Consider the following 25,407-nt stretch of genomic DNA (forward strand, 5'->3'; position numbering starts at 1 on the left):
TGAAAAACTCATTTATATTAATATATATTATAAATATTGTATCATTTTGTGTAAGTGAAATTAATATATTAGAATCGTTTACTAAAATTGATATTTATTTAACATCATTTATTTAAAAGTGATAACAATATCCTGGATAGATTTTTGTAAATGATACAATTTTTGAAATCATTTATGAAACTGATATGAGCTTAACATCAATTATTTACAAATGATATAAATATTTTAAATTACTTGTTGTAAGTGATACATTTATTAACATCATTTCCAAAAACTGATATTACTTTTACATCAGGTAATAGTAAATGATTTAAATAATTACAATCAATTTATTAAATCGACACTAATACAAACATCATTTAGAACAAATGATGTAAATAGTAACATCATTTGTAACAACTGACACATACTAACATCACTTAAAATATTTGATAGAAATATTTACTATTTTAGATCAGTTTTGAACAAAATGATACAAATTATTTGTATCACCAAAAATTAAGTCATTATTTAAGTGATGTAATTATTTTTACATCATTTATAAGTAATACAAATATATAAAATAAATGATGTAAACTAATTTGTTTTTGTAGTGATGATATCACACATTCCTGACGAATCATATTATATTTATATCATGTATATATATTAGTACAAAGTTAATTAATTTGATATATCAAACTTCGAGTAATTTAATTTGTTAATATGTCTCACCAGTGATACGGTCATAGACTAATCCTAGTTATGCATCAATAACAAAATTTTAAAAATGATATTTTCTATTTACAGTAGGTCACGCTAAATAAGAAGAAAATCTTTATATATGAAACCATGAATAAATTTCCTTTGTCAATCCATATTCTGAACTAAAAGTAAAAGAAAAAAAATTCACTCATGATGAAATTGATAAAAGCAATAGAAACATCATATTGATATGGTACATAGAATTAAATTAGTAACTACAACTTTTATAATGAACAAGGATTGAACTTTATTCGATTACCGAGCTCAATTGATCAGTCACTTTGGGTTTTTGGTAGGGATAGAGCCAGTGCCTGAACAATAGATGCATGGGCACTCGTAATATTATGATATTATGTATGTGTTTAGTATATAAAATTTTAAAATTTCAGCTAGGAAAGATGGCTAAAAGTAAATCATACCGAATCTTTGCATTGTGAAAATTCTTCTATTATCATTATCATGTTGATTCGGCAAAAGATGATTGATCATTCTTCACTGTTGTTTTTAAGTGGTTGAATTTCTCACGCATATCAAGGGGTGAACCCACGTTAGTGGGTACGGGTCACGTGCCCCCAACTGATTATATAAAATTTGTGTTAATACTGTATTTTTCTCATTTATCTCGGTGGTGTTAGTGTATCCTTGTCTTTTGCTTGTGTGAAGGGTTCTATACCCATGACTGAAGCTTTTAACATATCATTTTGTTTGATCTCATATTATTGTCCCTGGATCCCGTTTAAAAAGAACAGTCATGTTGTCATAAAAAAAAAGAGAAACATCTGTTTTCTTTTGTTATGCATGATTTTCTTTTTATTTCTTTTTTTTTAAAACTAGTTCGTACTTTTTTCTTTTGAAAAAGAAACTAGTTTATACATTTATTCATTTCTGTTATACTAGAGTCTGTTGAAAGAAATTCTAAAACAACTTAAGTTATTTTTTGAGTTAATTTGCTCAAAATACATAAAAAATTAGGAAATTAGCTATCTACCCTAAACAGTAAAACTAGGCAAACATATGTAGGTACAAAACACTTAAAATGACAATTATATCCTTAACTCTAGTAAAAAAAAAAAGAACGCAACTTCTGAGTAGAGAGGAGCCGGAGGAGTGGAGGGAGGAGAGAGATCTTGGCGTGGGAGAGGGAAGAGAGTTGAGAGACGGGATGGCGGGACGACATCGTAGTGGAGATGTGCGTTGAGGAGGCAGATCGCTTGGTGGAGGCTTGACGGCGGAGGAGTTGGGCGTAGTGGAGCGAGCGGTGGCGGCGATTGAGACGACTGAGACGGCGTGAGATAGCCCTTACTTCCTTTTCTCCTCTCGAATTCTACCCTCTCATCAAAACTAAACCCTAACCCCCTTATGGATTTATAAACCCATGGACAAAAATTTAAAAGCGGGGTAGGCTTGACGGCGGAGGAGAGAGACGCAGACGGAAGAAAAGCTGCCGAAAGGTTTGGGGACGGAGCTGGGCGTCGTGGAGGGAGTTGATGACGGTGGAGACGGCGGAGAGTTCCGGGAGAGACATGGAGGTGTTTGGTGGCGATGAAGAAGTGTAATGGAGAAGTGCGGCGAGGATGGGCGGTGAGAGGGAGGAGGACGGTGGAGATGACAAGAGAGAGTGGGAGGTTGTTGCGGCGGAGTGGAGTGAGGATGAGAAGAGAGTGAAACAGAAAAGGAAGGTGAAGAAAGTTAGGAAGAAGATGAATAAGAGGCGGTGGTGATTCACGGCGGCGACGAAATGAAGAAACAAGAGAGATAAAATGTGTTGGTGGTACTTTGAAGAACGCTTTGTTTCTAAGGGTATAATAGTCCATGTAAAACGTTCAACAGTGGAAAACAGTGACAAAAGGCACACACCTAAATATGGGATAAGTGGAGTGTATACGATGCAATTTCTCTTATTTTTTATAAAGAAAATGATTAACAAAAAATAATAGTATTTTAAAATAAAAATGTAAATATTATTTAGCTAATACACAGCATTATATATAAATTAGTATTTGAATTTATGAATATATTTATAATATTGTACCCCCGACTAAAAGAATTCCTAGATCCGCCACTGTGCATATCTTTATGTTTATATATTTAGTATGCAAGATCTCAAAAGTTCAGTCAGGAAAAATGGCTAGAGTGATCTTTTGCACACCTGTTGATGTCTTAAGTTCGATGCCCCTTTAGCATTTGTTTTTTTTTATTTTATAACAGATATGCACCCATTGAAAAATCTTTTTAGCTTCGCCCCTGGGTTTTGGTCGATCAGGCGTTTAATTAACCATGTCGAGTACTCATGTTATTATGCTTGCTCAGTTTCAGCGCAAGAGCATGCCAATTTTCAGTATTTTGTACATATATAATGTTGAATTAGACTCGAGTCATTAGAGAAAACTTTCATCCTTGGAACTCTTGTGTCCAAACTTGAACAAAATCCAAATGTGAAAAATATTCCATATGATTCAAAACTTATGGTATTGGGAAACTGTTTAATCTTCAAACCTAAATTTGGTTCATTTTACGTAAGTATCAATATTTTCTGCAAATATTATTCAAAGACAATTGTATTATTAAAATTATATAAAATCTACTAGAATAATAATATATAGAATAACATTTGCTAAAACCTTTTTTTTTTTTTTTGTCAACTTTTGCTTTTTATTAAAGCGAAGCCCAATAGGCATATACAAACTCAGATTACAATAGTACATACTAACAACAATACACAATACAAATCAGCCCATGAAAACTCAATTTAATACATAAATTAGCACCGCTTCGTCTCTTCCTAATCCCGTCATCTTGCCACGCATCAAAGGAAGAAGAAAGGAAGGACACATGTCATCCAAATCTTCTGCATGTTGTTGACACGAGATTCACGCGCCTTGGAGACGCGCCATCGTGAGAAGAGGAACTTCGAGATTAACGCACGTTGAAGACGCACCACTGTGGGATGAAGAACTTTTGAGCTTGCGTTGTGGGCTGATTACACTTGTTGAACCGTTAATCTTCGTTTGAGGATGCCTCCACCATTAACCGCAGCTACTTGATCAGAAATAACTTATCTCACCGAAGTTTAAGAACAGAGGAAGCTTTAGTCAATTAGGAGAAAGACCATTTGCTGGACCGTCATAAACGCCAGCTCTTCTTGATCAACTCCATGGATGACTGCAGAATCCTTCAAACCCGCTCAGCTCCCAGTCAGAGACGCTTTCTTCAAGCCAAATGGCTATACTATCAAAGAAAGTCTGATTCTCCTATGAAGTGTTAAGGTGATCGATGATCTAAGGTGTCCAATCAATCACTGCCGGGATCAAAATCAAACTGGGTGGAAGGCTAGAAGATGTAAAAGTCTGATAAGAACAATCAGAACTTTTTATTCACATTCAACCATATCAGAGAAGATAAGAATGACAAACACTCTGATATTGGATGACACATCACACCAAAATCGCCTATGCGAAACAGAGAATCGCCTATGCGAAAAAAGAGAATCGCCTTAGCGAAACAACACAACTCGATCCGTAGATCGAAGAGAAATATTTAACATCAAAAAACAGAACATAAAACTCTTCCCCCTCTGAAAAATCTGAATCTGGTAAGAGGGGAAGAAGAGAGAATACTCTCTCTCTAGAAAGAGAGAGAGTTTATTCTATGTATTTTCTTGTTTCATTTGCTAAAACCTTTAATTGTAGAAAATGAAGATTTATTTAAAACCTTTTTTCTAACGGCTTTTTAAACCTATTATTTATGAAAACCTTTGAAGTGAGTTTTATTCTTAGTAAACATCTTTAATTGTATTTGTAATCCCCCATCGTTACGTTTTAATATAAAGAGTTTGTCCAGGGACCAAAAGAAAAAAAAAACAGAAACAAAACTTGTATCAGAGTTTAACGAAAGAGATAAACAAGGACTGACAAACAGAAAATGTAGAACATAGGTCATTCAGATAAAAAGATCAAAGATAACCTCAATGTAGATGATCTAAGTGAAAAAAATAACCTGAGAAACTAGTCAACATAGCTTCCCTATGCGGATGGGTATCGAATGAGAATCAAAGATTTCCATAATTTCTAAATAAATAAGAAAATGTGATATTTTTAATAAAAAGAAAGACTTGAAAAATGGACATGTTCTTCAATTCTCTTCTTTTTGGGCTGCCTGTCTCTGTCGAGATTATCTCTCGTATGATCTTACCTGTCTTTACTTAGCTGGAATCTTCTCTTTAAAAAAAAAAAAATATAGCTGGTTTCTTCTTCTTTAACCTTCTTCTTATGATGCCTCTCTTTGCAACTAGTTTCTTCCAAGTTATCGATCCATTTCCCTTAATCTCTTTTCAGAAAAAAAGAATCATTTCATTTTCCATAAACTTCTCCAAATCCTAAGTAATTACTAAGAATAATATCTGTATATATTCTTCAAAACCCTGTTTATCTAATTTCAACTCAAATCTTTACCAACCTTAAGTCTTCTCTAGTTGTATTAGTCTCAAACCTTTGTCTGAAGTATTCTCTAACCTCCCCATTTCAATCATTCCCTTTCTCTGTTCCTAGCTGCCAAAAAATAATCATATCTTTGGGTCAAAGTTTTCGTTTTTCAAATTCATATAAAAAAAATCCCAATTCCCAAAAAAAAAAAAAAAACATTTCAAGTCTTAAAAACCCCATCGGCTTCTAATTGTAAAAAATCTGATCTTTTACCTTTTAAGGACAAAAACAAAAATGTCAGTAGCTTGTGGACTAGAATGCGTATTCTGCGTGGGATTCAGCCGGTGGGCATGGAAACGCTGCACACACGTGGGCTCCGACGACAGCGCCACGTGGGCGGCAGCAACACCCGAAGAGTTCGAGCCCATCCCACGAATCTGCCGCGTCATCCTCGCCGTCTACGAGCCCGATCTCCGAAACCCCAAAGTCTCCCCTTCGATCGGAAAGTTCGACCTGAACCCGGACTGGGTCATCAAACGAGTGACCTACGAGAAGACCCAAGGACGGTCTCCGCCGTACATCGTCTACCTCGACCACGACCACCGCGAGATCGTGCTCGCGATCCGGGGACTGAACCTGGCCAAGGAGAGCGACTACAAGATCCTTCTCAACAACAAGCTGGGTCAGAAGATGCTGGGCGGCGGGTACGTTCATCACGGGCTCTTGGAGTCTGCGGCTTGGGTCTTGAATCAAGAGTGGGAGACGCTTCGTGGGCTTTGGGAGGAGAATGGGGGAGAGTATGATTTGGTCTTCGCTGGTCATTCTTTGGGGTCTGGTGTTGCCGCGTTGATGGCGGTCTTGGTGGTTAATACTCCCGCGATGATCGGTGGTGTGCCCAGGAGTAAGATCAGGTGTTTCGCTTTGGCGCCGGCGAGGTGTATGTCGCTTAACCTGGCTGTTAAGTATGCTGACGTCATCTTCTCCGTTATTTTGCAGGTTTGAAAACCCTTTCTTTTTAATTTTTTTATTACTTAGTGTGCCATATGGTTATTTAAAAAGTTTCAAGAATATGGTTAGACAGAATTTAATTCTAAATATAGCCAAGACATCGGTGTTACAATGTTTGATGAATTGATAATTTGTTTAACAAAAAATAGGTTGAATTGATGCCTTAATACTTTCAGAATAATTTTGCAACATTAGATAAGAAAATGGACAAAAAAAATTAGTTTGTAAAATAAGGATTTAAATTTATGATTTAATTTTTTTAGAAGTGAGAATTTTGTTCTTAAGATTCTTATAGTGTAGATCTTAGACTAATTTCTTAATCTATATGGTTGTAAATTAATCGAAAATAGGTTGAAATAATGTCTTAATATTTTAGGATAACTATTCAATACTAGATTGTAAAACATTGGTTCAGCTCATTTAGAAATTCTGAATAATTTTGATATAATTTACATTATTTTAATGACTCTTTCGTTTGGATTGTGATGGATAGTCCATTTTTGACCAAAGCATTGTCATAGTCAGCCTCCCTAAGTTAAGAATATGCTTTGTGTCTTATACATTGAATCGAAGAGTCGCATTTCTCTTTTTCTTTCTTGAGATTTAGTCAGAATATTCTGCTAATTTTGTACTCATTGAGGAGCTTGTTTGGTTGTTAAGAAACGCATGTTAAACGTGAAGTAAAATACTGCTAAGTACATGAATATCAACTCAAGAAACTTCTATTTTGTCTCGTAGGATGATTTTTTACCAAGAACGGCGACGCCATTAGAGGATATTTTCAAGTCCATCTTCTGGTTAGTGTTTCTGCATATTTTTTCTTTTATTCCAAAATGCTTCTGTACTTCAATAGGAACTTATTTGTATATGTTGCGTTGGACAAGCTTGCCTTGCTTGTTGTTTTTAGTTTGTTTGAGAGATACGTTTATACCAGAGGGTCGGAAACTAAGGGACCCTCGAAGACTTTATGCTCCTGGTCGGATCTATCATATCGTGGAACGAAAGTTTTGCAGGTAAATAATAATATTATCAAAACCTTAATACCTAATTTTCTTTGTGATTCCTTCTCTGATTATTGTTATTATATTTAGATGTGGAAGGTTTCCTCCTGAAGTGAAAACCGCTATTCCCGTTGATGGGAGGTTTGAACATATAGTATTGTCATCGAATGCAACATCCGATCATGCGATTCTATGGATAGAAAGAGAATCTGAAAAGGCCCTTCAGGTTAGTTTCAAGAAAATGCCTAGTTTAAAGGGCATTATTATTTTGGATTTTAATGAATGGGTGTGTGATGTGATTGCAGGAAATGAGAGAGAAGAGTGCAGAGACAGTGGCGACAGTGGCACCAAAAGAGAAGAGGATGGAGAGGTTAAACACGTTAGAGAAAGAGCACAGAGATGCGTTAGAGAGAGCTGTGAGTCTCAATATCCCACATGCAGTTTCTGCCCCAGAAGAAGAACAAGAAGAAGAAGAATGCAACAGTGCGGAAGCATCGGAACCAAAGTCGAAGAAGAAGAATTGGGACGAGGTGGTGGAGAAACTGTTTCATAGAAGCAATTCTGGTGAGTTCGTTCTTAACGAGAACGTTGCTGGTACTGAAAGATAGTGTTGATCGTGTGAATGGGGTCGTGTTTTTTTCTTTACTACTCAATTTTGTGTCTATTGTTTTTTAATATGTGAAAATTATACGTATGGGTTTGTGATTATAAGTATCTAATCCAAATCAGTTTCTTATATCTTTTCATCTCAGTGTAAACCTCAAAATAACAAGCAAATTTCAATTGTAATTTTATTATTCTTATTATAGATTTTGTACCATGAATTAGAATTTTAAAAGCACTCAATCTTCAATCTTTTTGAAACAAACATTCCTCACTTACTTAACACTTGCCAACCACCAAACAAAACTAAAATCACTGGAAACAAAGAGCACAGCACATCATATCTCAAACACTGTAACTACGTACTTACTTGGTACAAACAAACACACGAGCCTAAGTAGTAACAAACAAACACTGAATTCTCTCTTGAGGCTTTTTAAGAAGTGTTCATTGCATCTGCGTGATAGCTCTCAAGATCCTTGTCAAGGTCAGCAGCTGATTTCTCCACTGGCTTCTTCCCATTCCCTCTCCCACCACCACCACGGCCACGTCCACCTCTCCCTCTACCACCACGAAACCCACCCCTTCCTCCTCCCTGCCGGTTTTGACTGCCAACAATAGAAAGATCCAACGGTTACTATTCCTCTTTAAAAACTAAAAAGAGGTCCTTATGTCTCAAGCTAGAACAATATTTTAGTTTGGTTGCTTTCTGGCCTATCACTAAACAGTACTAAGAGGACCGTGTTATACTTACATTGGAAGACGATTGACAGCAGGAGCTGGACCTCTTCCTCCTCTCCCTCTCAATCTACCATTACCTCTCCCTCCTTGCCTGCCAGCATAAGAGAAGATGGTGTTAATCATTTATCTCTAGTGCAATGCGTAACCAGAGAAAGACAAAGGATAAAAGACAGAAAGTTATACTGGATAACGACCGTCCTCTTCAGCCTTCCATTGAGTCCAGAGACATTCACATTCACACGACCAGATAAAGGAGGAGCCTCAGCGTTGTTTCCACCCAATATCTCAAGTCTCATTGGCCTTCCATCCAACAACACGTTGTTGTATTTCTTCAGAGCTTGAATTGCATCACTTCTTCTTGGATACACCACTTCCGCTGTGCCCTATAGCACATAGGACAATACCAAAGAGGTCACAGTTAAAAAAAAAAGCAGAAGCTTTTCTATATTCAAGAAGATAAGATTCGTGAAAACTTACACTTGGACGCCCATTTTTATCAAAATGAATCGCATAACGTTTGAGCTCCCCAATTTCAGAGAAGAGTTCCTAAGATCCCCACAAAGATATAATTACTGTTCGTTATCAAAGCATTAATATATAAGTCAAGATTATAATTTTATACCCTTATATCATCGTTTGTTACACCATTGTCCAGGTTGGTGATATGGAGCCTGGTTTCAACGTCTACTCCAGCAGCTCTTAGGCCATCTTCAAACAAACCATTCTGCCATGGCACGCTTCTGGTCCTACGAACAGGCTATTGAGAAGACCAGATAACATCAATACAACGTTTCTGTTGAACTTCCGCAAAGTCAAAAAAATTATAATTTAAAAATAAAATAAAAGAGACCACCCATTTTTTTTCTGAAAGAACGAAAACCAGTCAAAGGAAAGAGCTCCACCAAGTAGTCAATAACCATCCAATGGGAAATAAAATAAAAATGCTCACTGTTCCGGTTTCAAGAAGAAGTCTTTGTACCAAAAGCTATGGTCAAAGAAAAACCAAGGCACTCATAGCACGCTGAAGAAATTCGAGATGCTGCAAGGTTTTTTCATCAATAACTCCATGCAATTAAGCAAGCAGACTTTGTATGGCTAAGTCAGTACAAGCCCTATTTACTGTCAGAACACTTAACAGAACTTTCCCCCAAACGCCACATCTTTTGTGGTAGTGGATGAACGAAGATTTGACATTCAGATTACTGAAGCTCCTCAGCTAAAATCACAGTGGCAAAAGCAACAACACATATCTATACATGTCCCCCAAAAGTTGTAATCGCAGGGGTAAGAGGCATTTCTAGATGAAAGCATCTCCATGAACTACGAAGAGGCAATATGTATAATACGAGTCTGAATGTTAATAACGCCTTTATGCATGAATGAGAAAACCTGCTGCTTCTCCCATTGTTTAGTTTTTAGCATGATTCATTCATTCAGTAAATGCTTGATAGACAAAGGAGATCCCAGATAATGAGCTTGCCTTGTTAATGGTGAAAGATGAGGTCCGAGAATTCACAGCAAGAGGGCCTCTTCGAGCAGGTCCGTTGCCTCTTCCACCAAGAAACCCGTTAGGTCCGTGATCACGACGACCACCACCACCACGGCGGGAAGTGCCTCTGCCTCCAGATTTTGCAGCCTTAGCCCTCTTTATAGATTCATCAAGTGTCATATCTAAACCTCCAGACATCTTATGTCAAACACAGATTCTGAAACAGATAGTAATCAAAATTACGAATCAAAGAGATCCTCAAGGCATATATAATCAATCATCAAAACGGGGTTAACATTCGGAAGCAGGCAAAGAATATGTTCAAGATCAGGTACGCAAAACGAGGAGATTGATCGTTCTCGAATCAAACGAACATCTATCGAAGCACCTAGATCGACAGATCTATGCATCTTGTAAAAAATCTGGAAAATCGAAAACGGACGAAGGCTTACCAAGAAGGAGATCGAGATCAGAACCGGGAGAGAAGATGGAATCACTGAGAGATTTTAGGGTTTTGAGAGGAGAGATTTGGGTAAAACCTTCTTCGGGGTGTTTGGGAGGTGAGGATAGTTTCGTAATCAGTATGCAGTTTGACTAGATGACGACGCAGATAAATGGGCCAATGGCGAGGATACTTTCGTCATTAGCTTCGAAATCTGTGATTTGGGATTAATAGATAACTAATCAAATTTTCAAATGGACCAAGTGGATTGGCAAATCTCTAAGGACATGTTTGTTTCTCCATCCGGATGAGCCATTTAAATGAAGATGAGAGTTTTGTTTGTTTAGACACTAAAATTACAATTCATTCAGATGGATTATTCGGATGATTTTTGGAAATCTAAGCTTAATTTTAAAGTCCATTCAAATGAACCAATTTAGATCATTTGAATGGAGATGGTTCATTCAAAATGATATAATGTCTATTATGTCCCTAAAATAATTCACAAATTATAAACCTAAACATAATATTATTTTGTTCCAAGTAAAAATTGACAAAAGCACAAAAACATTTTTTCCGTCAAAACCGAAAAATTCATTTTCCCGTCAAAACTGAAAATTTCGTTTTCTCGCAAAAACGTGTTTCCCGCCAAAACCGAAAAAATCTCATTTTCTCGCCAAAACCGCAAAAAACGTGTTTTCCCATTAAAACCAAAAAATCTCGTTTTTCCGCCAAAACAGAAAATCTCGTTTTCCCGCCAAAACCGTAAAAACGCGATTTCTCGCCAAAACCACAAGAACATGTTTTCTGCCAAAACCGCAAAACCGCGATTTTCCGCCAAAACCGTAAAACACGTTTTCCCGCCAAAACCGCAAAAACATGTTTTCCGCCAAAACCGCAAAAACGCGATTTTTCGCCAAAACCGCAAAAACGTGTTTGCCGTCAAAACGCGATTTCCCGCCAAAACGGTAAAAATACGTTTTCCCGCCAAAACTGCAAAAACACATTTTTCGCCAAAACCGCAAAATACGATTTCCCGCCAAAACCGCAAAAACGCGGTTTCCCGCCAAAACCGCAAAACGTGTTTTCCCGCCAAAACCAGAAAAATACGGTTCCCGCCAAAACCGCAAAAAATGCGGTTTCCCGCCAAAACCGCAAAACGTGTTTTCCCGTCAAAACTACAAAAACGCGGTTCCCACCAAAACCGCAAAAACACATTTTCCCGCCAAAACTGCAAAAACGCGGTTTCCCGCCAAAACCGCAAATATACGATTTTCGCAAAAACGTGATTTCCCGCCAAAACAACAAAAATGTGGTTTCCTACCAAAACAACAAAAATGCGGTTTCCCGTCAAAACCGCAAAACTGCAAACCACGGTTTCTCGTCAAATTACTAATTTTAAAATAATTATGTTCTAAATATAATAGATTAAATAATTAAAATTAATATAATTGAAATTAATATCAAATTATAGGGTTAAATTAAACAAGGGTATTTTGGTAATTTGTTTAGATAATTCATCTAGATGAATCATTTAGATGGACAAACAAACGTAAGATCCATTTAAATGATTCATTTAAATGAATCACTTGGATGCACAAACAAACATCTAATAAAATTTGAATGGATAATGTGAATGGACCATACAAATGGATCATTTGAATGGAAATAAACAGATGGTGAAACAAACAGCCCCTAATTCTTTTTGGCTCTGGTGTGAATAACCAGACTCGAATCAAACAATAAGTAAAAGGGAAATACGCTCAATGAGGAGGGGGGGTCTACGTCGACTTAAAAAATCTTCCAATAGAAACCTATTTTTTGCTACGTCACACCAGTATTGGAGTGGTTTTTTTTATTGATTCATAAATTGAATTATTTGGCCCATAAGCCTAATCCAACACAAACCCTAACACGCTGTCGTTGAATCCTTTTGACGATCTCCCATCTTCATCGTTTCCACTTCTTCAATGGATCGTCGATCAATCGATACACCACTTTATCTTTGTGTAATGAATCCTCCGAAATTTCATCTGTGGCTTTTTTTCGCCTTCCTCCCTTTAAGTTTCTTTATAATACTTTTCTTTTTCCTAGATTTATTACACAAAAAAATATTCTCTCAAGCGATGAAATCCAACAGCAAATCCCATGTTTCCGGCGATCTTATCTCAAAGAAACCAAACGGAAAGGACGGTGTTTCCTCCGTCGAGCCAATCAAACGTACCGGCCAAACCAGTGTCTCTTCTGCCAAAGCTATATCCGGCGACCCTATGTCGAAGAAACCAAACGGCAAGGGGATAGTGTGCTCCGACATGCCGATCAAACATAGCGGCGGAACCGGTGTCCCCTCCGCCAAAGCTGATGAAGGGTTGTTCTTCAGAGATGTCAAAATCAGACCACAAGAAGGCGAGTTAAGGTTTCGTCTGATCCATTTTTGGGAGGTTCGAAACGCACTCACGAAGACACTTATTGGTCTAGAAATGTGTCTGATTGACGAACATGTTTATTCCGACATGTCTGTTTTTTTGTTTTACTTGCTTATTTTAAACTAGATTCTTTTAAAAATTTAATGACCAAAAACTAATTTAGTAGACAAAATAACTAAATATCTATATAGAGATATTAAATTATATATAATTTTATATATACATGTATATGCATAGGTACATTACCGATCATATCGTATATTCGTTTTTTTTAAATGAGTATTTGTGATTTGCTTATTAATTGACGAATATTGAATTTTAGTATTTACTTCGTAAAGTTACGGATATCCAGATTTTTCGGATCGAAACGAATAACGGAATGAATCAAATTTTACGGATATTTTGCCAAACTCCTACATATGAGTAATGTATTCATTTTTCTATGATTAGATTATAGTCGTTCCTCTGCCAAAGAAAAAATGACCATGTTTACTCATTTGCCCAAGTTCCACCCCGTCATTCATTTATTTGGCTACAGACCTAGTTAACCCAACCTACTATAGTGAGGCAACATTTGTCTTATGCATGACTTTGTCAATCGGTCAACTATTTTCTCTACGTCTTTTTGACTTTTGCAAAGGATAATAAATAGTACATAGATTCTTTCACTAAGTTCTCTGTCACATTTAGTTGTCTAAACCATACATGTTAAAAATGTTATCGTGGTGGAATAGTTGCACAAGAGATTCCACTACTCTCTGCATCAGCACCATAGGTTAATGCATCCACATTTGAGCAAACAAGCCAATGGCATTAGATTCTTCAAAGTTTCTATATGTTCATGTACAATAAACTACTAATAACCATCAATCTCTTAACAAATTTAGACTCACTGTGGTGGTTCTACATGTATGGTGATTAACCTAAAAAAAAAAGAAATCTCATGGCCTTGATAGAAAATCTATCCAACTTGTTTTGTCGGTACTTATAAATGAAAGAAGCATATTATAAGTTCTTCTAAATAGTCTCTCAATGGACGAAACTCCAAACATGTATCTTTCATGTCCTTCTTTTTTTCCTCTATAAAATGCAACCATTGAGGATCTGAGCTTCATGCAAAGACGAAGGAAAAAAAATATCTTTCAGTGTAAAAAGATGATGAAAAAGCCGAAGAAAAAGTTCTTGGTGAGTGTGAATGTTCTTGGAAGCGTTGGTCCTATAAGGTTTCTGGTCAATGAAGACGATAAAGTTTCAAGTGTTATTAACACAGCTTTGAAAACCTATGCTCGTCAAGGCAGGATCCCGGTTCTAGGGTTCGATGTCAACAACTTCATTTTCTACTCCAATAGTGCAGGATTCAACAGTATTTTACATCTTTACCACTCTGTACTTTTGTTAATTTACAATCGCTATATTCTGGACTAGTCTGAACTTCAATATGGAAATCCTCTGTTTATAAAACACGTGGATATTACATGATATAACGTTGTGTCTTACATTTATAGTATAAAGTTATTATCAATAGTAATTTGATTTAATTTGTCTGTATCACTGTTTTGGTGTTAGTTTTGAATCCACAAGAGAAGATAGGCTCAATGGATGAAACGAACTTCTTGCTCTGCAAGTTAGAGCGAGAACCACTGGAAAAAGTCGAAGGAAGAGAAGAGAGTAAAGCTCGTGAAGGCCAGGGTTGGAAAAATCGTCTTCGTCGGTCCTTATTAGGAGAATTTCTATACAAAAACAAATCTAACTCTACAAAAGTTGCAAGAACTAGATCATTATATCAGTGATCCTTTTTTGTGCAAATATAGATTTCAATAAACTTAACGGCGTTTTCAATACAAATGTTGTTACTTATATAATATGGTAGACATCTTAAGAGTCATAATTTTAACACTATTAACTTATATTTAGCCTTGAATAATCTTAAGAGTCATAATTTTAACATAAAAACTTCTATAAGCATACGGTTGCTCAAAAAACTAAGTTATCTTTGATGTATCCATGTTGAAGTCATTTACGTTCGAAATAGTTTGGGGAGACATGACACACATGAGTACTCGAGACCAACCAACAATCACTAATGAAATGGGAGAAGTTCCGGGTTATGAAATTTGTAAGAAGGCTGTAGTCAAACAGTGATGTGAAATACTAAATGAAAATTCCAATACTCCTCTGATTGTCTTAGCAGTCATTCATTGGCTTCCTATCCCCTATATATTAAAGGAGAAGCATTTTTAAGGCTTTCCTTAAACGATTTTGGCGATTTTTGTGAGAATACATGAGAAGGCTCGGATCCACGTGTCACTCTGTGAGGGAGTTTAAGAAAAACGGATCATTTAATTCTTTGCTTTGTTTCCTTATTTGGTTCCATAAGAAGAAACGTAACAAATTGTTCTTGACGTCTTGCCGTCTTCTGTCATGCGAAACACTTTGAAGCACTTAAATATGACTTTCACGGAATGTGATTATTAGTCATTGTTTGGTTCATCATGCGACGATTCAAGGATCCGAGTCATTGTTTGGAGCACTTATTTGGTTCATCATGCGACGATTCAAGGATCCGCGAAACCTTATTTGGTTCATCATGCGAAACACTTTGAAGCATTACCTCTCGACGATTCAAGGATCCGAGTCATTGTTCTTGACGTCTTGCCGTCTTCTGTCGCGTGTTCTTCACATCGAGATCGATGAGGCAGCCCTTAGCGTAGACGACGATGACAAAAGTTAGGGAGAACATACAACTGGCTTGAACTTCAGTTGCGAAGGATGAGTTTGCCGTTTGTAAACAGGGAGAGCTAAGGGACGAGCAAACAAGGAGAGCTAAGGGAGAGCTAAGGGACGAGCAAACATCAGTCCCGAGTATATTATATAAACAAGGAGAGCTAAGGGAGAGCATCCTCAGGGTGATGCTATTCATTCGAACTAGAAGGTGACTCGAAGATTTTCTATAATTTTCAACTTTCTCTATCCACCGACTCCTATCGAACAACAAACCATCCTTAAGAAATTTTGTTACAAGACTTTACTCGGGTTCGATTTTGTGAGGATATGTCGTTCAGTTCGAGCGGTTTTAAACCTTGCAGTTTTCAGTTTTCATGATATCTTACAAGACTTTACTCGGGTTCGTTTGCTGCTTTGGTGATAAGCCATACGCTATTGAAAGGAAGTCTTGCATTCAAAGGAAGTATTGCATTGTGATCAAACATTTGCTGCTATGGTATAACAATATTTTTGCGTTGTGCATGTAAAGTTGCTTGCGTTCAAAGGAAATCTTGCGTTGTGCTTGCGTTCAAAGGAAATCTTGCGTTCAAAGGAAATCTAAACAGATTTACCAAGTCTCAAATCAGTTAAAAAAAGTTAAATATCTAAACTTCGAACTTATAAGATATCTATTTAACATAGTCTAATTTTGCATTTACTTTCGTATTTCCTTTCTTATTAGAATTAATATTGCAACTATATAAACTAAAACACTATAATTATTTTATTAAAAACAAAATAAAACTATAGTTTGCATAAACCAGATCTTGACAAAACCTTAGTGTGATCAGAGTAGATTGTAATCTCGATAATATAAATTAAAACACTTTTTTGACTTTTCAATTACAATTGTTACATAGATAAGTAAAAAAAAAAGTAATAATTATAGTCATTACGTGTAAATTTAGAAAAATCTAGAGCGTAAACCATATCTTATACATTATTTGTCACGTCAACTCACTGACATAGTGCTTCTTCTTCAGATACGGAGGGAAAGTCGAGAGTCATAATCTTCCATCTCCCCTTTGCTCTCTCAAGAAATCGAGTCGATATGAATCATCTGAATCCTGTACCTGCTCCCTTCCGTCCCCAAAATCCATTTAGGTTCCTTGAACATCGTATCCGAAGTAACCGTTTGGCATTCTCCGGAACCCTCGCAACCATCGGGGAACCTTCTCGCCGCCATTACAACGCCGACGCCGCAACCGGGTATCAGTATCTCTCCCTTAGAGGTTTTGTCGTTCAAGCTTCTCTAGATCCTACTGATCCTCTGTTAGCTGATGCGTTTAGGATCATAGATAGAGCAGGTTGGTGTTATACTGTCCTGCATGTCCGGCCTTTTTGTCCTAGAGTTGTTAGGGAGTTCATATCAAACATCCTCTATGATGGTAACGGTACTCTGATCCGCGGAACCCTCTACCGTTTCGAACCGTCGGTTATCAACCGTCTGTTGATGACACCTGATGTTGAGGCCTCATTTCACTGGGAGGTAGTTCTTCTAGATGATGCCATAGTCTACCTAACAAGAGCCCAATCGTACACCTGGAAGGATTTCAAGCTCAGTACTCTGGTGAAGCCATACGATATACTCTATCGCATTTGTAAGCTCAACTGGCTTCCTGGACCGGACACTACTTCTTTGATCCAGGACCGTCTCCGCCTCATATACGCTGTTTCTTCTCGAAAGAGGATTGATTTTGGAAGACTCGTGTACGATCAAGTCATAGAGATGGCTCGGCGATCAGATTGGGAGACAGACCTCATCTTCCCAAATCTGATCTATCAGATCTTAATGTTTCAGAAAGAAGTTCCTCAGGTGCCAGGAGATGAAGGACTAATCGGGGGACGTGTTCGTGTCTTCTCATCATGAGGAGATTGAAGTTTTATCAAGGGTTTTAAAGATGTTTTGTTTATCGGCTAATTAATCTACTGCAAGTTTCGTATCGTTTTCGTTTTCATGACTAATGTTCTGTCTTTTTGGCTTGATTAACTGCGTGTGAAACTTCTACAAAGGCTTTTAAATTCATGAACTATATGAATTTACTATAATGTAATCGTCTATCAGTTTCTTGATTTATGGTTTTCGTATATAGGCCAAAGCCTTTCCAATTGGGTTTTTTGTGTTTCTGTTTCGAAATCTACATGCATAGCTATTTTGTTTTAAGTCATTTATACATAGTAGTACACGAATACTAAAGTTGGTGGGGTTTACATTGAACTTCATTGGCTATTCAGAGAAAGTCATGATAATAGTATTTAGTAGGTTAGATTTGCAGTAAAACACATTGGTTGTAACCATAACGAAAAGTGTTTAATTTTGAAAATGATATAGACGGGCTAATGGAGATGTTTTTTATTATCTCCATTTTATAAAATGTATCATTAAGCAGATAAATATTAATTACAGTGTTTATTTCCATTCCATAATATTTAGTAATTATATCGTATATATGCATGATTTGTTTTATGTTTAATTTTATCGACGAGCCGGTTATTTTTTACTTTCTTGCTTACCAAGTCTCAAATCAGTAAAAAATGTTAAATATCCAATTTCTGAAATTGGAATATTTTGTATCACATCCTAAATGGTTACATTTATAATTTATTAAAGATTAAAGATAACAAATATATTATTCTTGGTTACCAAGTTCAAATCAATAAAAAATGTTAAATATCAAAAATACAAACTTATGAGATATCTATTTAACATAAGCTATTTTTTTCATTTACTTTTCATTTCCTTTCTTATTACCGATATATTGCAACTATATGGCATAAAGTATCTTATATAAGTTGAGGTTCACGTATCTTAAACTCCATAAAAAAGATAAAACCCTTAGACATTTGATAATGCCGACGATGGTCTCATATTTTGACAAGGTGATTGATCTGAAACCTGGTAAAACGACATGGAAAATAAGGGTCCATATTGTTCGTCTGTGGAGACAATTCACCGTAGCAGGTATCCAGAGTATTGAGATGGTTTTAGTTGATTCCCATGTAAGTATATTGTGTGATTTTTTTACTCTATGAAGCCTTCATGATTAAAACAAATATATTTACTCAACTCTACTAATATTTTTATCAGGGTGATGCTATTCATGCAACTATTAGTGAGGAATTAGTTCCTACATTTGAATCCAACATCCTAGAAGGTGACTCGAAGATTTTCTATAATTTTCAACTTTCTCTATCCACCGACTCCTATCGAACAACAAACCATCCTTACAAAATTTTGTTACAAGACTTTACTCGGGTTCGATTTTGTGAGGATATGTCGTTCAGTTCGACCGGTTTTAAACCTTGCAGTTTTCATGATATCTTAAACGGTAGTCTGAACCCGCAATATTTGTTCGGTGAGTGTATTTTTAATATAATGCACTTCATAATATATTGCCCGATAATACTCAACTTTTATTATAATTTTTTTGTAGATATTATTGGTCAGGTTGTGGAGATTTCTAATGTTGAAATCGTCTCTCTTAATGGAAAGGACACCGAAAAGATTTCGTTAGAGTTAAAAAATTCGGAGTGAGTCTAATTTCGATTTTATTATAGTCTGATTACCTTTATATATCTTATCTAAATATTCACATTATTCCCTTGATTAATTTTTTGTCACCAGAGATGTTAGAATTCCATTGGTTGTATGGGGTAAAGTTGCTCTAGAGCTAAGCGAATCAATTGAACTTATTTCTGAAAAAACCGTAATTTGTGTCATGAGATTTGCAAAGGTCAAAGTTTGGAAAGGTACAGTTTTCGTTATTTGTCATGTTTTTTGGTTGTTTGGTCTAAATTAAATTTGATATTTTTTTTTGATTTTTCAAACGTGTACTCTTAAATAGATAGGCGAAGTGTATGTAATGCATACAATGTTTCTTATATCTCTCTTAATCCGTGGATGAAGGAGGTGGATGCTTTCTTATCTTTGTGAGTGTTTATCTAATTCAATCACTGCTTTACAGCTAATACAAACACTGGTTTTCATAGCCGACCTCTTTTCTATATAGGTTACCAAAGAAAAATACAGAACTGATGTCCGTTGATTCCAAACCACTTCCTATGGTTTCAATTAGGTCAGACGAAGAAGACTACTTCGTTCAGACTCCACAGAAAACAATATCTGAAATATTGGAGACGACCAAGGTGTCATTTATGTTTTTGCTTTTTTATATTTTCCAATCTTTATATTTTATACCATGTTTTAAATATCTAAATGTAAAACTGATAGGTGGAGAGGTGTTTCCTAAGGTGCACCATAGCGGCTATTGATAGTGATTTGGGTTTGCACTATATGAGTTGCAAAGGATGTGGTACAAAAATAGACATGTTGCATAATAACCTTTGTGCCGAAGGTATCTATGAACTGGATAGGCGTTTTATGTTCTATTGTACTAAGTGCAAGGTTCTCAATCCTAAGCGGTCGGTAAGGTAATCAGATTATCCTTACTTTATTTCGTCTTCCGTAAAAATGTTATTTTTTTACATTGTTCGATTTATTTATTTTTCCGTATATAATAGGCCGAAGCTGCATTTGGTGGTACTAGATGATACAGGTCACATTAAGCTTTTGGTGTTAGATAGTATTGCACTCCAATTGCTCCATCAACCTTTCAGTCATGCAATGACACCTATCAAAGATAATGGAGTATGCTGTCTAAAATCTTATTTAAAATTGTTCTATTTGTACCTACATTATCTTTTAACTAAAGTGAAGTCTTAAATATTGATTTTTTGGTGTATATAGGATACCAGTGTTTTGCGGACTGCTCTGACCAAACTGGTTGGTAAAACCTATTTATTTAAGATCATAATAGATCGCAATAATTATCAGTACAAGGACGATACATTTAAGGTCGCGAAGATTATCACCAGCCCATATATGATGAACGAGTTTGACGTGTCCCCTTATCCTAAGGTACGTAAATTTCGATTTACGTTGATTATGTACGTAGATCCTATTCCATTATTTATTCATTTTTATGCTTCTTCTATATTATAAGGGATGCTCGAATACGTTTTCCCCAGAGTTTTATAAAGTGTCTCAAACCCCAGAGGTACGTTATTTTATTTATCTCTACGATATAATTCAAAGTTTCTTTGTTATGGTTATTTTTGATGACACGCATGTTTCAGCATGCGATGCTTGTACCTGGTTCTTCTTATAGGAGCTCAAAATTTAAGATCATGACTCCTGCTAAAAGTGAAGGTTCTCCGATCGAAAGTTTAGAGGCGAATGCCTACCTCAGTGCTGATACCAAACCTGGAGCTTCGTTTTGGATCAAGAAAGAGAAGCATTAAAAAAGAGAACCGCTGTTTAAGATGCATTTTTATATTTTATAGTGGCTTTTTTATTCTTATTAAGGTTTTTTTGCTTTACTTACTTAACAAATTATTAGTTGAATTATCGTTGGCTTTTATAATACTTAATAAGCTTATTTTCCTTACTAGGTTATATCATTATGCTTATGTGATATCTGTTACTGGATTTATTTTATTATATATTATGAATCCTTATTTTTCATATTTATATGAACTTAAAATAACCAAACATAACAATCAATCCTAAATATACAAAGTACCTGACCATTGAAAAGAATAAAATTATGCATGTAGTTTTTTTAGTCGATGAACAAGACTTCTAAATGACAATACTATATTTGACAGCCTTTTGTAAAGGTGAAAAGCTCCCATCAACTTCTTTGTTTGATCCTTGCATTTTTTCAAATGTAATCGATTGTTCTTTTGTTTATATAACTTCGTCCTCTACTCTCTTATGGAAATACTCTATATAGATAAAGAGAGAAAAACACCGCCAATGATTGCAGATTTCATTTCTATAGTTAAAAAATGAAATCATGTTAATTATTAATATTTGATTAGTAAAAAATTGTTATTGAAGTCCTAATGAAATTAAAATATTTGAGAGGGAAATTATTTGGTAAGTTTGCAAAAAATTAACACATACAATGATTGCAGATTTCATATCTATAGTAAAAAATGGCAACAATTCCCTTTTACGTATAATCTTTAATTTAGAAAAGTATTTCAACCGATTTAGTTTCCATAACAGTTATTTCGAAAACGATTTCAACCGATTTAGTATTGTGAAAAGACACAACCCTTGGAGAGTCTTCGCTTTCCATTATAAATAAGACCAAAACGCATCTCATTTCATCCCACCTTTCTCATTACAATTTCTAAACTCTCTTCTAAAACATTTTCGTCTCTTCAGATTTCGGCTAGTAATTTTTTTTTCTCGATTTAGGTTAGTAAATCATCACGCGTTAGGTTAATAAAATTTTTGTCTATTCACTTTCGGTTATTTGTAATCTATCAACTCTCTTCTTCCACATTTTTGTTGTCTTTTATGTCTCTTAAATTTGATAGATAACGAATCGTGATCTTTGGCAAGTTAGAATAGTTTTGATTAGTAATTATACTTCATGCAAAAGTATTGTTGATTAGTTTTGTGATCTCTTATTTGTAGTGATTAGTTTTCTATTATTACATTTGCGTATGTGATATTCATAAGGGTGTGAAATAGTGATTGTGGTTATTTCCCGCTTACTATAGAAATTTCCCTTTTATTATGTTCTTTTTTTTACTAACTAAATATTTGTACCATTGCATGTAGACGAAGATCTCACCATGGAAAACTTTATAAGGGACCTCAAAATCAAGTCGCTCATGGCTGAAGACTATGGGACTCCCGTAGAAGATGTATTCGACAAATGTGTGGAAGATATGACAGAGCATTACCGGGCCAAGTTGTTTATGCTCAAAAAACAACACGATGCGGAGTACAAGAAATTTCAAGAGGAGCTTGAGGTGTGGTGCATACAAGGCAAACTGGAACTCATTAACGATCTCTTCCACAATGATGCATTGAAGGAAGAGAAAGAGAAGTTGGAGTCGGCGCTCGTGCTTGCCCAGGCGAAGGCAAAGTGATGTTTATGTACAGAAGATCGATTGGTTCGTCCTCAACGAGCCACAGATGTTTCATCCATGACCCATCTCTTCAATAATAATATGTTTAATGTTTTTTATGTTTTGGTTATGTTTTTATGAAGACATTATCTGGTTTTTTAATCTTGGTTGATTGTTACACTACAAACTTATTATGTTATAAATAATCAAGTTCTCATTCGCATATCCCATTCTCGGTTTCTTATTACTTTCACAATTGGCTTTCATGTTGCTTGAAGCATATGTATAAGACATGTATAAATTTTGAGAATATTCACTATATATGACAACCAAAGATCAAAAGAGTTTATAGTTATTCTTGGATTTTGTCTTTTAATTGTAAAAAGATTAAAAGATTTATAGTTAACATACCAATAGATTTTTAGAAAATTTAATTAATTACAAAGGCATCGATTTTATAATTAACTAACGATTTGTAAAGAATCTTATTGTTGAGTGATTGTAATCAGATCACAACTTCAATATTCTATTATATGATAAATAGTTTATAGCAATAGAGAGTTACAATTTAATTCTTTCTTTATATGATACAAATTAATATAGAAAATATCAAAAAATATAACTCACGTTAGTATCTTCTACCCAAAATAACTTTAGGGACAAGGCAATCATAGTATAGTTTTGGTAAGCTTCATTAAATAACATTGCAAATTTACTAACTAAATATAAGGTAATATAATATAGAAATTTGGCCGATGGAATTGGTAATAATATATTTAAATAACAATAAAGGTAATGGTTTTTTCATTTATTACATTCACTATATATATGATGGAGTTCATTCATGATTCTTCTCCTATGTTAGTAAAAAAAGGAGAAGATTGACATTCCATAGTTTCACAAAGTACAATTACATAAAAAGCATTCGGATATTAAAACTCAAAGTACGATTACATAAAGTGCCAAACATCCTGCAATTAAAACATAAAGATACAATAATACTAGAATTCGAATACAACATGAAACAAAACGATCTAGATATTATTGGTTAATTAACTCTTCCATGTGAGTTAATCTTTGTTTCTTGCAAAGTGGACAATTTGATTGAGCCTTTTGAAATAATAACAACGATCGCAAAGTTTGACCATATTATCCAGATTGCAATTTCCGAGGCAATGTTCCTAAGGTTTACAGAGTACTCAGGCCTCATAATGAGTCGGATATCGATTAAAGATGTCTTGAACGGTCCAGCAATGATCAGACATTTCTATATCTAACTTCCAATTTCAGTTTGTATTTTTTTAACTTTTTTTTAGTCCATGTATTTTTTACCTTTTTGATAGTAACCTCGCGCAAGAAGCAAAAGACCGTAAGATACGTACCGTATTCATTGCCCCCAATCGATGACAGGCGTAAATGGCGCAATCCGATTCGTTTGTGGTCGTGGAAGAAGTATCTGAGGAAGCCTTCAATGTAGTGTGCTTGGGCGTTGTCATGGTCTAGACAGAGTTTCTTGAGCTTGACGTGACTAGCCAACATTTCATGCGGATTCACCACAAAATAGTCGAGAGAAACATTTCGGAAATAGACATCCGGGTCAGAGCTCAAAGAGTTCTCGGCAACTGAGTCATCTTCGCTTTCGGAGGAATCAAAGTTGTTTAGGAATCATCTGTGGACATCACGAAATAGATGAAATTTTTATGTTTCTCCTTTGGTTTAGATGGTTTCGGTTGTGTGCATGAGAGAATGGAGGAGGAAGATTTTATATAAGCGATATTCACAGTAATATACATATTATAATATGTAGATGATGCAAATAAGAAAAAAATTCGTGATGGGAACCATGCAGTTTTCAAAAGGCTGTCGTAATGGTGTTGTCATTTCGGAAATATGCTCATTGCACAAAAGAAAAGCCATGCATATCTTGGTTTAAGAACTGGTCAGATACTTTATTTGACTGGCCATGCATTGCTATATTTCTAAATGCTTGATGATGAGTAATGTGAAAAACATCACCAGCATATCCTTGCATCCGACTAATTGTTCTTTGTTCAAAAATTCCTATTCTAGAACCAAGGTTATGAAGTTAAGTTATTAATCTTTCACAAATACTACATTTTGCAGTCCCAATATCTAATGTGAAAAAATGAAAAAGTATGTATGAACAAGGTTAACAGTTCTACATGCAGTATTTGTAGAAAGAACTATTGTAGTATCCCATTATTCCAACTAATGTAAATTTGTACAAGTGGATATTAACTTATCATTATTGTAATTTTTTTTTTTTTGAACACCAAATATTGTAATTATTGTTAAGTTTCTACGAATTTATCATCATTCCATATATAAGCTGATCCCAGTAAAAACGTTATATGCATATAAACGAGTAGACATATTTAAAAGCTTATATAACTTTCTATAAATATATATTATAGACTTGGAGAAACCTCAAACATTATTACATGTATATTTCACAAGATATACACAATATTTAGCAATATTTAATGTGATTTTCCCATCTACAAGCATTAATATGGGATATATATAAGAGTCTTCTACGATAAAGAACGTTTCGATCTGGAGAACGTGTATATCGTTTTAATTTTTTGGAAGTCTTGCATCTTAGTAAAAACATCGAAAAGCATGCAAGCTTTGAAATACGCTTGGTTTTGGTTATCAAACATGTATTTTATTTCCTACAATTATTTATCTCTTTCAAGTTAAAGTTTACGAGTTTAACAATGTCACTTTATCCCTTTTGTTGTAGGGATTATACACATGTATGCATAAGTCATCATCGAGGAATAAGAATGTAACGATTTTGTATTCATGTCAACGT

General features: G+C 35.2%; 4 protein-coding genes and 1 long non-coding RNA gene across 5 annotated transcripts; 4 read left to right on the forward strand and 1 right to left on the reverse strand.

Annotated features, from left to right (window-relative positions):
• The first annotated feature begins 4,888 nt into the window (after positions 1-4,888).
• On the forward strand, positions 4,889-7,998 carry LOC108854574 (uncharacterized). Its single transcript, XM_018628173.2, has 5 exons — positions 4,889-6,161; positions 6,912-6,970; positions 7,058-7,186; positions 7,265-7,400; positions 7,480-7,998. The coding sequence occupies exons 1-5, from the start codon at positions 5,460-5,462 to the stop codon at positions 7,780-7,782; spliced, it is 1,329 nt and encodes a 442-aa protein (XP_018483675.1). The 5' UTR covers positions 4,889-5,459; the 3' UTR covers positions 7,783-7,998.
• Positions 7,999-10,620, reverse strand: LOC108854575 (THO complex subunit 4D). The gene is made up of 7 exons (XM_018628174.2): positions 10,460-10,620; positions 9,999-10,224; positions 9,141-9,275; positions 8,996-9,064; positions 8,702-8,901; positions 8,532-8,609; positions 7,999-8,385 (listed from the first exon to the last, which is right to left on the reverse strand). Exons 2-7 carry the CDS (start codon positions 10,203-10,205, stop codon positions 8,214-8,216), a joined length of 861 nt encoding a protein of 286 aa, XP_018483676.1. The 5' UTR covers positions 10,206-10,224; positions 10,460-10,620; the 3' UTR covers positions 7,999-8,213.
• Positions 10,621-13,973: 3,353 nt separating this feature from the next.
• On the forward strand, positions 13,974-14,782 carry LOC108853310 (uncharacterized). The gene is made up of 2 exons (XM_018626733.2): positions 13,974-14,238; positions 14,442-14,782. Exons 1-2 carry the CDS (start codon positions 13,989-13,991, stop codon positions 14,663-14,665), a joined length of 474 nt encoding a protein of 157 aa, XP_018482235.2. The 5' UTR covers positions 13,974-13,988; the 3' UTR covers positions 14,666-14,782.
• Positions 14,783-18,548: 3,766 nt separating this feature from the next.
• Positions 18,549-19,149, forward strand: LOC130511460 (uncharacterized). Its single transcript, XR_008944924.1, has 3 exons — positions 18,549-18,638; positions 18,727-18,994; positions 19,073-19,149. It is a non-coding gene; the product is annotated as an uncharacterized LOC130511460 (long non-coding RNA).
• A 524-nt stretch (positions 19,150-19,673) lies between these two features.
• LOC130511266 (uncharacterized) lies at positions 19,674-20,939 on the forward strand. Its single transcript, XM_057008179.1, has 6 exons — positions 19,674-19,784; positions 19,870-20,069; positions 20,160-20,286; positions 20,386-20,556; positions 20,642-20,695; positions 20,775-20,939. The coding sequence occupies exons 1-6, from the start codon at positions 19,674-19,676 to the stop codon at positions 20,937-20,939; spliced, it is 828 nt and encodes a 275-aa protein (XP_056864159.1).
• The last annotated feature ends 4,468 nt before the right edge of the window (positions 20,940-25,407 follow it).

Source organism: Raphanus sativus, chromosome 4 (genome assembly GCF_000801105.2).
Source record: "Raphanus sativus cultivar WK10039 chromosome 4, ASM80110v3, whole genome shotgun sequence".
NCBI classification, from domain to species: domain Eukaryota; kingdom Viridiplantae; phylum Streptophyta; class Magnoliopsida; order Brassicales; family Brassicaceae; genus Raphanus; species Raphanus sativus.

Excerpts from the sequence above, each read along its gene's own strand:
- LOC130511266 (XM_057008179.1), top strand. The coding sequence starts at position 19,674 with ATGTCCGTTGATTCCAAACCACTTCCTATGGTTTCAATTAGGTCAGAC. Across the intron at positions 19,785-19,869 it reads AAATATTGGAGACGACCAAG|GTGGAGAGGTGTTTCCTAAG; the intron begins GTGTCATTTATG and ends TAAAACTGATAG. Across the intron at positions 20,696-20,774 it reads AAGTGTCTCAAACCCCAGAG|CATGCGATGCTTGTACCTGG; the intron begins GTACGTTATTTT and ends CGCATGTTTCAG.
- LOC108854575 (XM_018628174.2), bottom strand. The coding sequence starts at position 10,205 with ATGTCTGGAGGTTTAGATATGACACTTGATGAATCTATAAAGAGGGCT. Across the intron at positions 9,276-9,998 it reads CATCTTTCACCATTAACAAG|CCTGTTCGTAGGACCAGAAG; the intron begins GCAAGCTCATTA and ends TCTTCTCAATAG. Across the intron at positions 8,386-8,531 it reads GCTGTCAATCGTCTTCCAAT|TCAAAACCGGCAGGGAGGAG; the intron begins GTAAGTATAACA and ends TATTGTTGGCAG.
- LOC108853310 (XM_018626733.2), top strand. The coding sequence starts at position 13,989 with ATGCAAAGACGAAGGAAAAAAAATATCTTTCAGTGTAAAAAGATGATG. Across the intron at positions 14,239-14,441 it reads CAATAGTGCAGGATTCAACA|TTTTGAATCCACAAGAGAAG; the intron begins GTATTTTACATC and ends TTTTGGTGTTAG.
- LOC108854574 (XM_018628173.2), top strand. The coding sequence starts at position 5,460 with ATGTCAGTAGCTTGTGGACTAGAATGCGTATTCTGCGTGGGATTCAGC. Across the intron at positions 7,187-7,264 it reads GTGGAACGAAAGTTTTGCAG|ATGTGGAAGGTTTCCTCCTG; the intron begins GTAAATAATAAT and ends TATTATATTTAG. Across the intron at positions 7,401-7,479 it reads AATCTGAAAAGGCCCTTCAG|GAAATGAGAGAGAAGAGTGC; the intron begins GTTAGTTTCAAG and ends ATGTGATTGCAG.